General features: G+C 41.7%; 1 protein-coding gene across 3 annotated transcripts in view; it reads left to right on the forward strand.

Moving 5' to 3' along the window:
• The window catches only part of C9orf72 (C9orf72-SMCR8 complex subunit), a 99,880-nt gene that overhangs the window by 66,205 nt on the left and 17,005 nt on the right, over window positions 1-16,670 (forward strand). For all 3 annotated transcript variants that reach the window (XM_073635860.1, XM_073635864.1, XM_073635865.1), the window contains exons 4-5: window positions 803-867; window positions 5,670-5,742. In XM_073635860.1, the coding sequence (XP_073491961.1) occupies window positions 803-867; window positions 5,670-5,742 (138 nt within the window). The remainder of the gene's footprint in view (window positions 1-802; window positions 868-5,669; window positions 5,743-16,670) is intronic.

Genomic DNA, 16,670 nt, shown 5'->3' on the forward strand with positions numbered 1-16,670 from the left:
CAGACATCTGTGAATGAAGCAGCTACAAGTCCTGTCTTCCACTGCGGCCGACAAACTTGTAGTACTTAGTGTTAAGTGCAGTCCACTCACTCTTTCTCCAGCTTTAACAGCCTGTATGGAGATACAGGCAGAAAGCTGAAGGGAGAGTGTGCAGGAGCCTGATGTTGCATCTACTGATTGCAGGTGCAGTGCTTTGCAGGCTTCTGTACAAAAATAATAAATGCGCATTTTTGTTTTTGTAAAAATATGTGCATTTATAAATTTTCCCAAAGGGTGAACTTAGCCTTTAAACACGTGTGCAAAAAAAAAAAAAAAATATGCACAAATATCCCTGGCAGCGAAAGGGCTAAAAAATACATTTATTGATGCGTTAATGAACATAAGCTACATTCATTTATGTCTTTTATATCTGCCTGGAACTTGGCTTTAACAATCCTAGCATTGCATAAAGGATACTGTCACAGCAGTGGGGAAATCTATGCAGCGTACAGATCTGCAGCATCTCTAGAGGACTGAACTCTGCTCTTTTCCACCAAATACAGAATACTCTTTTAGTCCTCTGTGGAGTAATGCTATTGTAATCAATAATGTCAGCCAAACGTGAATATTGTTGGTCTCTGCTGAGAAGAAGAGGCATAGTTTTCCATGTGTTAGTCTAATTTATTGCCACAATAGTCATTTCAGCTTTGGCCTTTTTCAGCCTTCTACAGTTGCTAAAAGGAAATTAACTTCTTTTTATTTAACACAATAGTAAGCTAAAAGGTAATTTCTCACAATTGTATGTTAAATTTTTCTTTTTCAGATTGCTACTACTGTTCTTAACGATGATGACATAGGTGACAGCTGCCATGAAGGATTTCTCAGCAAGTAATATTAAATATATTTTTGCTTATAAATTTTACTTACTTTGCAATATTGGGCTTTCCATGGTTCAACTAATAGGATCAGCAGTTATACTTTTTCTATTATGCCGTGTACACACGGGCGGACTTTTGAGCATCAAACGTCCGACGGACTTTCGTCGGAGTTACGACGGACTTGCCAACGACCGGACTTAAGTCCGTTCGAAAGTCCGGTCGTCTGAAACTAGAATAGGGAGGTTCATAGCCAGTAGCTGCCCTAGCGTCCTTTTTTGTCCGTCGGACTAGCATACAGACGAACAGATTTTTCGATCGGACTCAAGTCAACATGTTCTAAATCTAAAGGCCGTCTGATTTTCGACAGAAAAAGTCCGCTGGAGGTCCGATGAAGCCCACACACGATCGGATTGTCCGCTGGATTCGTTCAGTTGGACCAGTCTGGTCGAAAAGTCCACCCGTGTGTACATGGCATTAGATTCAATTATTTAAATGAAGATTATGCCGCGTACACACGATCGGACTTTACGGCATACTTGGTCCGGCATACCGGATTTCGTCGGACAATTCGCTTGTGTGTGGGCTCCAGCGGACTTTGTTTTCTCAAAAGTTTCACGGACTTAGATTTGAAACATGTTTCAAATCTGTCCAACGGACTCGAGTCCGGTCGAAAAGTCTGCTCGTCTGTATGCTAGTCCGACGGACAAAAACCGACGCTAGGGCAGCTATTGGCTACTGGCTATGAACTTCCTTGTTTTAGTCCGGTCGTACCTCATCACATACGAATCCGTCGGACTTTGATTGTGTGTAGGCAAGTCCGTTCATTCGGAAAGTCCGCCGTAAAGTCCGTCGAAAAGTATGCCGGACAAAGTCTGCCGTAAAGTCCGGCCGTGTGTACGCGGCATTAGAATGACACCAGGATTGCTTGACAGATCCAGCAGTTTTTTTCTTTTGGTTTCTAAAAATGATTCCCCACTAATCTTCAAATTAGCAGCAAGCATTTTTGAAATCTATTTCACTTTTTCTTTTTGTGTGTAAATCGCATTTGGTTACTTCCAGTTAACAGTGTTCTGTTTTGCTTCCTTTTTAGTAGCACTGTTGTACAATCTCATTTTAGTGATTCAGTGACCGAGTGAGTGATTTACTAAAATTGGAGAGTGCAAAATTTGATGCAGCTGTGCAACTTCTAACGTCAGCTTTTTTAATTAAGCTTTGACAAAATAATCTTGAGGCTGATTGGTTTCTATGCACAGCTGCAGCAGATTTTACACTCTCCAATGTTGGTAAATCAACCCCCGGAATCTGCTATTACCAGCTGCTATATGTGTTTTAAAGCGATTTCTCACATTTTTTAAAAACAACAAACATATTATACTTACCTGCTCGGTGCAATGCTTTTGCACAGAGCAGCACCCATCCTCCTCTTCTAGGGTCCCCAGCCTGTGCTTCTGTCTGATGTTTCTGAAACAGAAGGTGAGAGGAAATCTCTAAACGGGAACACTGCTTCTACTGTCAACAATAAAAAGTGGCATTTCCCCCCTCACTTCCTGCTGTGTATTCAGGACAGGAAATGATGAAAGATCTCCCCAGCAGGGACCCCAACAGCAATAAAAAGCCATTTCTAAACTTTCTCTACTCATTGGAAAACTTTTAGCTGGAGTTTTAAACAAAATACAGTCACCTTGCTCATTCGGGTCGTAATGACAGTGCCTTTGTAAAGCCCACCACCTAATCTCTTATAATGTCTTTTTCTTGTAGTCTTCCAAGATGGAACAGCCTGTGACTTCCTCCTGCGATGCAGTCTTCTGGTTTAGCGGCTAGTTGCTAGACCTGAGCACTGTTGCATCACAGAAGGGGCTCCATCACCACTCAAAGCTCTAAGGCTGGCTATATGTTATACAATTTTCCTTTAGATTTACCTTCAACTATGTAGTGCTAGGGCCTGCCGGATTTCATACAAATTGAAAGTGTTTAAGTTTGACCTCCATATTATATGGTTTAGGTAAATATAAAGGAAAATTGTAACTTTTGGCCAGCTTTACATTGGGTATTTTGGTGGCAGCTATGATGAGAGTCCAGTTGGGGAGCACTGGAGAGGGGTGTAAAAGGCTGGTGAGTGGGCTTTACACAGACCCTATAACTTTGCCCTGAGGAGGAAATATGATATATCTCATCTATGATATATGTACCGTACATCTCTGGAATACATATACCTTTCCTCATGTTTTATTCACTTAAACATGCTGCAAGTACAGAACAGTAACTGTTGATGTGTCAGAAATCTAGTGTGCGCCTACCTTCCTCTTTGACACGACAACACAGTGTACTTTTGGCTCTGATTTTCTAAGAAAATGGTGTCAGCCCTGCCTAGTTCACCCTTTCTTGTGCAAGGCAGACAGCACAGGAAGTTATCAGCTCACATGATTTCTGGAGATATCAACAGGTATTTTTTGTACTTTTCAAACAGCTAGAACAAAGTACTTTTTAATGGTATATTTAACAGACCAAAGAGATATTTATCTTTAGCATTTACATACTCTTTAGGCACGGATGCTCTTTAAGTGCTCTGACTACATATTTAACAAGTTCACAAATCTCTTTCTGCCTTGAAACTTTTTGCCATTCTCTGGCAATCTCTCTTGGATGTGCTGAAATACTATAGCTTCTTTGATGGTCATCTGTACATTCAGAAAGCTTGCTAAGCATGGTTAGTAGTGTTTGAAAGGTTCCCTTCACAACTAGGCTTTTTTTTAAATATAATCTTTGAAAACATCTCTATCAAAATAACTAAGTGGTTCTATATTGGTGCTGGGTACATATCTACAACCAGACATTTAGCTTATGTTTCTGAGAAATTACGGTCACTTTCATGTGTATTATTTAATAAAATTTTTCTTGTGTTGCATCCTTACTAGTTGTGTCTAAAAATTAAATTAATCATGATTTACAATTGTCATTATGTAATTAACTGTTGAACCAACAGGTCATAGCTGAATGCATATACAGATCACCAGATTGGATGACAATTTAATATGTAATGAGCTACTTGAAGTCACTGCATTCTGCGACTTTTTGCTACCTGAAGACACAGTGGTTGCTGTTATCTTGTAGTGCCTACAGAGCTACTGTGAATAATAAGTGTTTAAAGTATAAGTTCATCTTTTATAAAAAAAAAAAAGAAAATAATAATAAATGCACATATTTTTGAAGCCCTGCACAGCCACGCTGTTTTTAAATTGTGACAGCAGGTGCAGGAAGAGGATCCCCTGCCCACTGTCACAGGGAGGGGGGAAGAGGAGGCAGGATCTGGTACATGTTACAAGTTCCACCCTTAAAGGTGAACATAGCCTTTATTGCAATTATTTACCTAGTCACAAGTAAATAAAATACCTCTGCAGTGTGGTGTCGGATAGTGCTTGCTCTCTTACCTTTCCAGTGTTCCCCCTGCCTCTCAGTCAAGCCATTTTCAGCCTCTTCCTGTTTACATGCACTTGCTCTACAGTGGCTTCCTGATAGTGACAACAGTGGACCTGTGTCATCACAGCTGTTTTTAATATCTACCAAGACCATATGTGACAGGGTACAGGGAAAGCACAAGTAAAGACAATTGTCACACCTTAGATTGTGGCAGGATCAATTGGTATTATTTCAATGAAAGCTGCATATTTAGAAAGATTGAAAATTGAATTTTTGAAGCAGGCTGAGGACAAAGAACTTGTCACCAGGATTACATGTGTCTCCCTACAAGCTAATCTTTCCCATATTACTGAATTATTATGTTCTGCGCTGTTGAGGAAATCATCTTGGTAGAGACAGAGTTTTGCTTCCTGTTGTCAGAGCCTCTATCAATGAGAACAGTGAGCTGCACATTAATGACATTGCCAAACTGCACTCCAGATCACCTGAGACTAGAAGTCAGAGGCAGCAGTGCCTTAGATCTCTTACCTCAGATATACAGCTATGAAGCTGTAGGCTCAGGAATGCCTAGGCACCCTCACGTGCTACTTTATACACAGCGCTGTCACCCCAGGGTGTCAAACCAGTATCAAATATGTGAAATCACAATCTACTCTATATGTGCCCGGCTTGGTTTAGTTAATACCCACTACACCCTTGTATGATTGCTGCTATTCACCAAAAAACAAATGTATGGCCTTTGTGCTACATAAACGGCCTTTATGACAGCACTGTCTAGTGATCAAATCAAATATTACCAAGTGCAATTATAATATCACAGTATAACATCAAAAGCTGTGCCAATATAAAATGACAGTCCCAAAAATGCTGAACAGTTCAGTAAGTAATATTCTTCCATAACGTGCTCCGTGCCTAAACTAGCTTCTCGGTGCTCCACAAAAGTGCTCCGTGCCAACCACTGTGCTTCTACACACTCACCAGATGTAATTGACTTTATGCTTTTCAGCAAAAAAGTCACAGCATGCATATGGAAAACCATCCTGGGCCTTTAAACAACGGAATTCTTCTTAATTCTTCCTCCTCCGAGACCTGCATTCCACAGGTCAGAAATGACGTCACTGCATGTCCCACCCAATGTACGTTTCACCCAGCCATTCAGGAGACTTTTTTATTGGCACAGGTTTTGATGTGCCAATATAATTATGATTGCATATAGTTACCCTCGCATACTTAGATATGCACTTCTGTATATCAGGAGGAATTCAAAACAAAATGTTCATTTTTCAGGGTACTGCTTAGGAACAAAGACATTTCTAGATATTCCCTATAACATAGCAGATCTTCACTTTTTAAGTTCACATTCTTAATGATGTATGTTTTGTGTTTTCTTAACAGTGCCATCAGCTCCCATTTGCAAACATGTGGCTGCTCTGTGGTAGTTGGTAGCAGCGCAGAAAAAGTGAATAAGGTAAAAAGTGGCTTATACCTTTGCATAATCTAAATTAATGTAAGATGCATGCAAGAAAATAGATTCATATGTGCTGTTAACATGAAGGTGGGAGTAGGGGATAGAGGTAAAGGATGGTGGCATTAAGTTTTATTTGAAAAAGTATGCATTTTTACAATTAGGCTACTATTTTAAATGTGGTCAATTGCAAGTACTAAATATCCATGTCTTTAGTTGTTTGATGTAAACCCCACAAAAATTATCTGTGTAACATGAGCCATCTTGTTTTTATTCTCAAACAATAGGGTTGTTTTTATTATAGAAAATTGTCGCCTTCTTCTGTTTTATCCAGTATTAGTTTGTGACTTAAACCACTTCAAATCCCAGACACGTTCTTCTTTTTATTGCTAGAAAATTACTTAGAACCCCAAACATTATATATTTTCTGAAGGCAAAGACCCTGGAGAATAAAATAATGGCTGTTGTAATTTTTTATGGCACTTTTTATGACTATTATGATCGCTGCTGTTTGCGGTCTTTTTTCATACAAAAGCCGCTGTCATCGCTCCTGCTACACAGAGTGGACCGCTGCTCTCAAACTGAATCCCAAGACCCAGAGAAACCAATGGTACAATCTGTTGAAGTGGCATGTCCATGGCCCCAACTGCTCCCTCCCTTCCCTGCAGAGCTTGTGGCAACATTGACCTGTTGTATTTTCTTTTTTTTTTTTTTAAGGAAACGGTTTCTGACTCCCTTCAGTGCTTGCCATATAAGTAAGGCTACATTCACACTATAGTGTTTTGTGAACACACAAAAGACACTTGTGTTTGCAGTGCCATTCATTGTTAATAGCATTCCAAATGCGACAAGCATATGTGTATTGTTGCATAAAACAATAAACAACAAGTGCAGCAAATCGTGCAAAGCTTGATGCTCAGAAAGATGTATGAGCTACTTTGCCGCACAGAGGGCAGCCCATTGAAATGATTGGGCTGCCCTATTCCTGTAGCATGACAATGTGCACAAAAAAGTGCCTGATGTCATGCGTGGCTGCACCCTCTATCCATAAATGAGGAATTTACCTTTTTTGCAGTCTTTTAAAGCACAACTAAACCTACTACCCTTTACAGCCAAGGAAGCTGCCATCTTAGACCCTGTTTCTGCAGTTGCATTGTGCTGCAATTGTGAGCAGTATAGACACCAGCCATAAATTGGCTTAACAGTTCGATTGAGAGCATAGGCAACTGTGACGGTTATCATTCACATCATGCCCTAAATGTAACTGCTTGGAAAACTGTCAAATTGATGGATTTAGTTAGTATAACTTTCCTAAAGCGGAACTATGTTTTGCTATAATGGTACCAAATAAAAAGATCTCTGCAATCTTAGGCTGCTTTCACACTGCAGCACAGGTTCTGTCACACTGCAGCGCTTCTAAAATGTACAATGCGTTTTTAAAAAACACATAGTGCCTTTTAAATGTGTTGCACTACAGCGCATATTGGTGAATAGCTGGTTGTTAAGAATGCCGTAGGGTACCGACTCCTTTACCATCAGCTGATTGTTGGTTGTTAAGGAGCTGGAACCCGCTGGCATCCCTAACAACCAGTGATAATGTCTCCTCCTCCTGTCTCCTCCTTAGAGAGACAGTGGAATAGCCGACACCATCAGATATAATGGGAGGGGGGGGGGGGGCGGCTGGACGGGAGGAGCTGGAGGGCTAATAAAGATTACAAAACTCCTGCGCTACCTCATCTGGGGGAAGGGGGGTATGCAGGGTGCATTTTCTGCTGTTTTTAAGGAAGCCAGCATGTGCTGGTTGTTAAAGGAGTTGTAAAGTCAGAAGGTTTTTTTTTATCTTAATGCATTCTATGCATTAAGATAAAAAGCCTTCTATGTGCAGCTGCCCCCCTTGGCCCTCCTAATACTTACCTGAGCCCCATCTGTGTCCAGCGATGTCCACATGTGTCTCGGCCATACGGGACTCTCTCTCCTGATTCGCTGAAATACAGCAGCGGCGCTATTGGCTCACACTGCTGTCAAAGTCAGTTAGCCAATCGGGAGAGGAAGGGAGCAGTGCGAACCACAGCTCCATGTCTGAATGGACACAGGGAGCTGCAGCTCGGCTCGGGTGCCCCCATAGCAAGCTGCTTGCTGTGGGGCACTCAACAGGAGAGAGGGTCCAGGAGCACAGAAGAGGGACCCGAGAAGAAGATGATCAGGGCTGCTCTGTGCAAATCCACTGCACAGAGCAGGTAAGTATGACATGTTTGTTATTTAAAGCGTAACTCTACTTTTGTTGAGAAAAAAACATTACCCTCTGGGTGATCTATGTACATTGCAAGGACTATAACAACCTTTGTTGCAGATTCCTACCATTTCTTTTTCTGAAGAAATCCATGTGTGTTTTTCTGTGCCTCTGTTCTGAGTGGGTCTAATGGGAGTGTTTTCATAATTTTTAGTAAGTTGTGGCATTCTAAATGTGGGCACAGCCGGGCACCCACTGCGCATGCGCGAGCCGCGCCACGCGCTGTCACTGGCCCCGCAATCATCTGGGGCCGGTCACGTGTCCCAGATGATTGACAAGAGGGAGGGGAGAGAGGCGATCTCCCTTCCTGCGGTGAGGGAAGTGACGTCAGGAGCCCGGCACCGAAGACAGACTACGAGGGACCCCCTAGCAACAGGCATTTAGAGGTGAGTAAAAAAAAAAAAATTTTTCTCCAAATTTTTTTTTTTTTTAAAAACATTACTATTTTTTTTTTTTGGGTTGGAACTCCACTTTAACCAGCATAGTGACCTCAAAAACAGATGCCTTGGCTGTGTGGATGTAACGCACATCCAAGCAGTAACATGCATACAGGATAGATGAACGGCTGCCCACCCACCCTCTGACAGATGCATTTGCTCAGAACTGCAATTACAGGCGTACAGCCGCAGCACCTTTCATTATGTCATTGCTTAGTAAAAGCTGCTGGTCCTGGGTGTATGCAGAAATGTGTGACTACTAGGTACAGAAATCTGATTAATTCTGGTTTACAACTCTCTACACAGCTAATGTCAAAATTGTTTTAAATGGAGTGCAGCAACGTGGTATTGCTACCGTTGCTTGCTGTTGGACTTGTCTGCTCTTTAATAGAAAACTTGACATAGCTGAATAGAGCTGTTCTGTTCTGTAGTGAGCACAAGTTCATGTAAATAACACATTTCTTGTGACAACATTGCTTGTAAAGTCGTATACCAGCAGCGCAGCACTTGATCTCTGCGAAATGTTCCCTTTATAAGAAACGATTTACAAGTGTTCTCACAAAAGAGTGATTTATTTTGTCATAGCAATCAAAGCTACACAAGCTGAGGTCTGCTAGACAGGTGAAATGACTCTTCTTGACAACTGTATTTTAGAAATGGTTCCAATAAATGATAGCAGTTTGGAGCAGCACCCATTCAAATAAATAGGGACATGACAGGCTAGACTTTACTTAAACTTCAATTACACCTTTGTTGTAGGTTTTTGTTATTGTTTTCTGGCACACTGTTTCAGTTTATTGATATTCTTATTTTTTTTTTCTTTTGGAACTAATAAGGCGTGATTGGATAATTCTTTTAGGTAGATTTCACAGAAAGCAGTAGACGTTCAGCTCTAAAAACCAACAGTCAGTGGTGCAATAAACATATATACATAATAACAATACTTCCACCCAAAAAAATAAAATGTAAAGTCCACATTATTGATAAAAGTATACCAATAACCAAATATCAAAGGATCAGAAACCTGTGCTGCTATAGCCTTCGGCAACAAATGTGCCATCACACGTAAATCCTCCACACCACCATGGTAAAAGTGGGAGCTTACCAAAAAGTTGTGACCCCCCCCCCCCCCATAAATGAAAGAGTTGTTAAATAGCGCTTGTAGTTACATCATGCATCCGTATCAAATACCCATGGTCCCATCCTGTCCGATGTACTGTATACATAGAAAAAGAGAGACAAGAAGCTTTTATTTTAGTAGTGATGCAGTCCTTGTTTTGCATATGCCTCCTTTTCTTGGCTGTCATGTCAACTGGAAGTTGTACAGAAGCAAAGAAAAATACTCCACTACAGAGAACCAAGTTACTTCATCCATCTTGGTTAACATGTTAGTTGACTTCTAAATGTCACGAATACAGTAACTGCAGTCTATAATTTGTAAACCTATTGTCATTTTCACAAAACCTGTCCCATAATTCCTATTATTTTATTAGTTTTCAAAACAAAAAATGTATTAGTTATATTCTAAGAATGATGCAAAGGGATCATATTGTATGAAACATATTAAATAGTATAAAAGTTTCCCATACAAAACACGCTAGAGGAAAAAGTAAAGACATTTTTGGTGACCATAGGAAGCCCTAATGAGCTTCTGGTCCATTGTTCCAAGGTACCGTTACATTAACTGATGCCTATCGTTCCACTATAATAGAGGTGACCCTGTTACAAAATGCAGCTGTTCATGAAATCTCGACTACTAAGGCAGGCAAAAGTCTGGAATTAAAGACCGGAATTATACGAAGTCCTATTATTTTTTTTAAGTAGAACCAATTTTTTTAGAAAAAGGCATTTTTAGTCTGAATTTACATTCTTAACCACTTCAATACTGGGCACTTTCACGCCCTTCCTAACCAGCCCAATTTTCAGCTTTCAGCGCTATCACATTTTGAATGACAATTACTCAGTCATGCTACATTGTACCAAAATTACATTTTTATCATTTTTTTTCTCATAAATAGTGCTTTCTTTTGGTGGTATTTATTCATCGCTGGGTTTTTTATTTTTGCAATATAAGCAAAAAAATGGGAAAATTAAAAAATATATATATTTTCTTCTTTGTTTTAAAAAAAATCCAATAAAATCAAATTTCGTCATAAATTTAGGCCAGAATGTATTCTGCTACATGTCTTTGGTAAAACAAATCCTGATAAGTGTATGATAATTGTTTTTTGTGAAAGTTATAGTGTCTACAAGCTATGGAACGTATCACTGAAAATTGATTAATCCTGATATACTGACTGCCTATCTCAGTTCTTGGGGCCCTAAAATGTCAGGACAGTACAAATATCCCCTGAATGACCCCTTTTTGCAAAAATGACAGTCCAATGTATTTAGCAAGAGGCATAGTGAGTTTTCTTGAAGTTGCAATTTTTTGCCCACAATTGTTTGGAAAATTAAGATTTTTTTTTTCCTAACAAAATTGTCATATTAAGTTATTTCTCACATGGCATAGGCATACTTGCAATTACACCCTAAAATATATTCTGCTACTCCTCCTGAGTATGGGGATACCACATGTGTGAGACTTTTTTTTTTTTTACAGCCTAGCCACATACAAAGGCCCAACATCCAAGTAGCACTGTCAAGCATTCTAAAGGCATAAATTACACATTTAATTTCCTGACTAACTATCACATTTTTTAAGGCCCTGGAGCACCAGGACAATGGAATTACCCACAAAATTACCCCATTTTGGAAAGCAAACTCCCCAATGTATATTATACAAAGCATATTTAGTCTTTTGAACGTGTCATTTTTTCCCACAAGTTTTTGGAAATTGTGGGGAAAATAAATGAAAATGTATTTTTTTTTTTACACCAAGTTGTAAATTTCTTTAATATTTCTAACACATGGCATGTACATACCAAGAATGGTACCCTAAAATACATTCTGCTACTCCTCCGGAGTATGACGATACCACATGTGTGAGACTTCTCCACAGCCTGGCCACACATATGCCCAACATGCAAGTAGCACCTTCTAACACATAGCATGTACAAACCAAGAATTACACCCCAAAATACTGTCCCAGCACAGGCAAAACATTGGTCCAGACAGTCAAAGGAATTGTCCAGGCAGCTGGCAGAGATATGCCAAAGTATTGGTCCTTGCAGTAGGCAAGAACATGGTTCATATGCAGACTGTTCAGCTGGCAGGCAGAAGCATGGCCATTTCAGGTGGCAGCAGGAAGAACTATAAGGCTGAGGGCCTAGGTCAGGTAAGAATTGAGGGCAGGGGTAGATGCTTCTTCCCACCCAAATCTCTTCAAAGCCTCAGTCTCCAGACCCTAATCCGAGAAAACAAAAACCCGGGGAAAGCCAAAAAAGAGTTCTACACTCGGAAAGTCTATTCTGGAGCCCCTCACATATATGTGAGACCTATGTTGTCTTGAATTCCACTAATACAGTGGCAGGGCAAAAGATCAGTTCAGGAGGCAGGGAAAAAGCATGGTCATTTATTAGGCCAAGGTCAATTCACTTGGAGGGCGGAAACGTGGTTGGCAGAGGCATAGTCGATAAACAGTCTGGGTCATACACAGAAATAGAAATAGCAGATAGTGGAAACTGGAAAAATATCTTCAATAGTGTAGTGAGATGTGATAGATCCGACAGCACTCTCCAATACAGTGGCCTGGCTCGGAGGGGTGTTGTGAATAATGGTATCGGGTGTCACAGTGAATTCCTTTACTTGAACATACACAACATTTTTTGAGGGGTTTGCAGCCTGTTTGGGTAGTATTATTATTATTATTATTATTATACAGGATTTATATAGCGCCGACAGTTTAGGCAGCGCTTTACAACATTAGGGAGGATATCGGGGAAGTGTCTTTCATGAAGTCTGGCCAATGTATCGGAGCAAATTTGTTCACGGGCATGGCCATGCAGATAGAGAAGGGCTGTAATAATGTCCTCTTTAAATTCTAGGTAGGTTAGGGATCTTTGTGTGCACTTGGAAAAGATAACATATTCATTGTAGTGGGAGACTTGTGTGGAAATTATCTACATACAGGTGCTAACTTTCCCAAACAATGGTTCTATCAGTCGCCAGACAATTTGCCACTTGCCCCCATATAGGTAGGGCATCAGCTGGCTGTCTTTTTTTTTTTTTTTTTTTTTTCCTCATAAATTTGGAAATCATAGGTATAATTGGCCCTGTCGCATGCCTTGTAGAACTAGGGAGGTATTGTTTGATGCCAAGTCTTCCAGGTGAAGTGGACTAGGGATTCATCCACACAAATATTTATATCGGGAGTAAACATTTGCTTGAAGCTAGAGCAAAATAAATTGATTAGTGGCTGAATTTTGAATAGTTTGTCATAATCGGGATGGTTTCGAGGGAGGCACTGGGCATTATTATTGAAATGTAAAAATCTCATTATCAACTCGTAATGGGTTTTGGGCATCAAAGAAGAGTAGACTGTCATATGATGGATTGGTTGGGTAGACCAGTAGGCATGAACGTCATTTTTTTTTTTCCATGTTCAGGGTTAGTCCAAGGAAAATTTTTAATTCTTCCACTGTGAGGGGTTTACACACTAATGGGCGGGCATAGGAAGAATCGGGATTGCTGGCAATGTGTTGGCTGGCGTACAGATTACACTGCTCCACAATATAATTCAGCAGATCATCCATGAAAAATTAATGGAAAAATAAATTGGGATAACATTTTCCGTTTGTGTCTGAGGGACCGGCTGGGATGTAAAAGGGGTAATTACAGGTTCTGCCGAAGTAGTGGGCAGCCATGTAGGATATAATCATACCTCTGGGAGGCTAGTATGGGCCCTGGCTCGTTGTGGATAGGACACACTGGTACTAGCACCTGGCCTATCATTTGGGAATGTTGCCCTGCTTGTACTTGTCACTGCACAAGGACTTTCAGAACTACTGGTGGATGCCTGCCTATTATGTGGGAGTGCTGCGCTGCTGGTAATTGCCACAGGATTTATTGTGCTGCTGGTGGATGCCTGCGCCCCCTCAGATCTCCTGAGCCTTTTTGTTTGGATTTTGTCATCCTCAGTTTCCATTTCAGAGCCACTGCTTTCTACTAGCTCAGTTTTTGAGTCTAACAAAGAGAGTTCCCCGCTACTCTCGTCTGACATACTCTGGAGTATATGGAAAGCCGCCTCTCTGCTGAATAATTGTTTTTAGCCATGGTGATGCTTCTGCTATTCACTGATGTCACTGGGACAGATTTTTATACTATGTGACAGATGTTGATCAATGTGTAATCACTGGGACAAATATGTTACAAATGTTGATCCCTGGGACAGATGTGCGCCAGATGTTGATCCCTGGGACAGATGTGCGCCAGATGTTGATCCCTGGGACAGATGTGCGCCAGATGTTGATCCCTGGGACAGATGTGCACCAGATGTTGATCCCTGGGACAGATGTGCACCAGATGTTGATCCCTGGGACAGATGTGCACCAGATGTTGATCCCTGGGACAGATGTGCGCCAGATGTTGATCCCTGGGACAGATGGTTTTCACTGTGTAGGGGCGCTGTGACAGGACACTGGGGACACTAGCTGAGTGATCAGTGTGTGAAAAGCTGTAAAAAAAAAATGGCTTCCCGACTGGCAGCACAGATTGTCTTCTCACTGACAGGCTCTGTGTGAGGAGAAGCAGAGCCGATCGCCTGACAACCAGCTTTATTTACATTACATGATGGCAGTGATTGGACACAGCCATCATGTGATCAGGAGGGCCAATCACAGAGCCCTCCTGCCGAGCGGTGATGCACTGTGTCCAGGATACACCGGGATCGCACAGCTGGGCACAATTAGCAGGACGTTCCTGAATGTCCACTCAGAAGGACAAAGTGCCTACTCGGCCGTTTATGTGCAGTGGCCAGGTGGGAAGAAGTTAAAGCCCATCCCTAGGGAAATTAAAAAAGTATGGCCAAAGCTCTTTTGGCCATATTTCACTTGTGGGTCACAGGAGTGCACTTATTTATGCATTACTGAGAGTCGGAAGCAGCCGACAGTGGGTAAAAGCCCTCTGTCAGCTGACCTCCCAGAACCGCTCCAGACTCTGGAGGGATCCTGGCATTAATGTTAGAATCCACCCAGATGCCTTACAGGCAGCTAGGTCAGTCCCTCAGTATGCTGCTGAGAGACACTCCCTCTCCTGCTTGGCGCTCCAGTGAGTGCTGGAGGGGCCAAACAGAGGTATGACTTTTCTTGTAGTTGGTTACCAGGTTTGCACACATCTCAGGAGAGATTTTGGTCCACTCTTCTTTACAGATCTTCTGTAAATCCTTAGGGTTTCTTAGCTGTCTCTTGGAAACTCGAAGTTTCAACTCCCTCCAAAAATTTTCTATAGGTTTAGGGTCTGGAGACTGACTAGGCCACTCCATGACCCTAAAGCTGAGTTCCACCCAAAAATGGAACTTCCGCTTTTCGGAATTCTCCCGCCCCCCCCCCGGTGTCACATTTGGCACCTTTCAGGGTGGAGGGGGGAGCCGATACCTGTCTAATACAGGTATTTTGCTCCCACTTCCGGGCATAGATAGCCAAGCCACCCGCGGGTATCTACTCCACTTCTGGTGCCTTCTCTGTCCCCCCCCGCTGTCTTCTGGGAGACACACAGGTCCCAGAAGACAGCAGGGACCAGTGGGATCGTGCATGCGCAGTAGGGAACCAGGAAGTGAAGCCGCAAGCCTGATTACCTTACCGAAGATGGCGGCCCCTCCACCCGAGGGACGGGTCGGCTTCGGGTGCCGACATCGTGGGCACCCCGGACAGGTAAGTGTCCGTATTTTAAAAGTCAGCAGCTGCAGTATTTGTAGCTGCTGACTTTAAAATAAAAATTTGGCGGAACTCCGCTTTAATGTGCTTCTTCTTGAGCCACTCCTTTGTTGTCTTGGCGGTATGTTTTGGGTCATTGTCATGCTGAAAGACCCATCCATGACACATCTTCAGTGTTCTGGCTGAGGGAAGAAGGTCCTCATCCAAGATTTTACAATACATGGTTCCGTCCAATGGCCCCTCAATAAGGTAAAGTCGGCCTGTACCTTTAGCAGAGAAACGGCCCCAAAGCATAAGGTTTCCACCTCCATGCCTGACTGTAGCGATGGTGTTCTTAGGGCCATAGTCAGCATTTTCCTCCAAAGACTGCGAGCTCCCCTCCTCAAGAAGGCACATGCACAGTCATGCCAATTAACATCTAAAATTGAGCTCTTTGGCATTAACTCGACTCACTGTGTTTGGTGGAAGAAAAATTCTGACTATGGCTCAAGAACACCTTCCCTACAGTCAAGCATGGAGGTGGAAACCTGATGCTTTGGGGCTGTTTCTCTGCTTAAAGTACAGGCTGACTTTGCCGCATTGAGGGGTCATTGGGCGGAACCATGTAATGTAAAATTTTGGATGAGAACCTTCTTTCCTCAGCCAGAACACTGAAGAAGGGTCATGGATGGGTCTTTCAGCATGACAATGACCCAAATCATACCGCCAAGGTAACAAAGGAGTCGCTCAAGAAGAAGCACATTAAGGTCATGGAGTGGCCTAGTCAGTCTCCAGACCATAATCCTATAGAAAATGTATGAAGGGAGCTGAAACTTTGAGTTTCCAAGAGACAGCTAAAGAACTCTAAGGATTTACAGTAGATCTGTAAAGAAGAGTGGACCAAAATCTCTCCTCAGATTAAAATGGCAAAGTGTGGCCCTCATGAGGTGTGCTAGAAAAACAGTATTACTGATTGTAGAATTACTGTGAGTGACAATAACCCATAAACTAAAAACGAAAGAAAAAAGGGGGGGGTAACTCCCAAAAAAGGGGGTGTTGAGTCACAGATAATATTATGCTGGTGAAAGCAAAAACAAAACTACGTGTAACCTCTAGTGATAAATTTACACTCAAGTACATCTATCTAGGTGAGTGTGAGCTCAAAACCACAAAAAATACAGATAAAAGGAATATATATGTATATTAAATAACCTAAAAACACCAAATAAAGTGAAAGTAGATAACACCATATGAATCAAACTAATATGGATGTAGTTGAGATCAACTCAACTATATAGTGTGTCCATCAAACCAATCTATTGAAGTGTAAATACACAACATAAAAAAGTGGCATAATAAAAATAATGTCCGTGCGTGGAATATAGGCTCATTCAGGTGCCACTATAACACTGT

Source organism: Aquarana catesbeiana, linkage group LG01 (genome assembly GCF_042186555.1).
Source record: "Aquarana catesbeiana isolate 2022-GZ linkage group LG01, ASM4218655v1, whole genome shotgun sequence".
Lineage (NCBI taxonomy): Eukaryota > Metazoa > Chordata > Amphibia > Anura > Ranidae > Aquarana > Aquarana catesbeiana.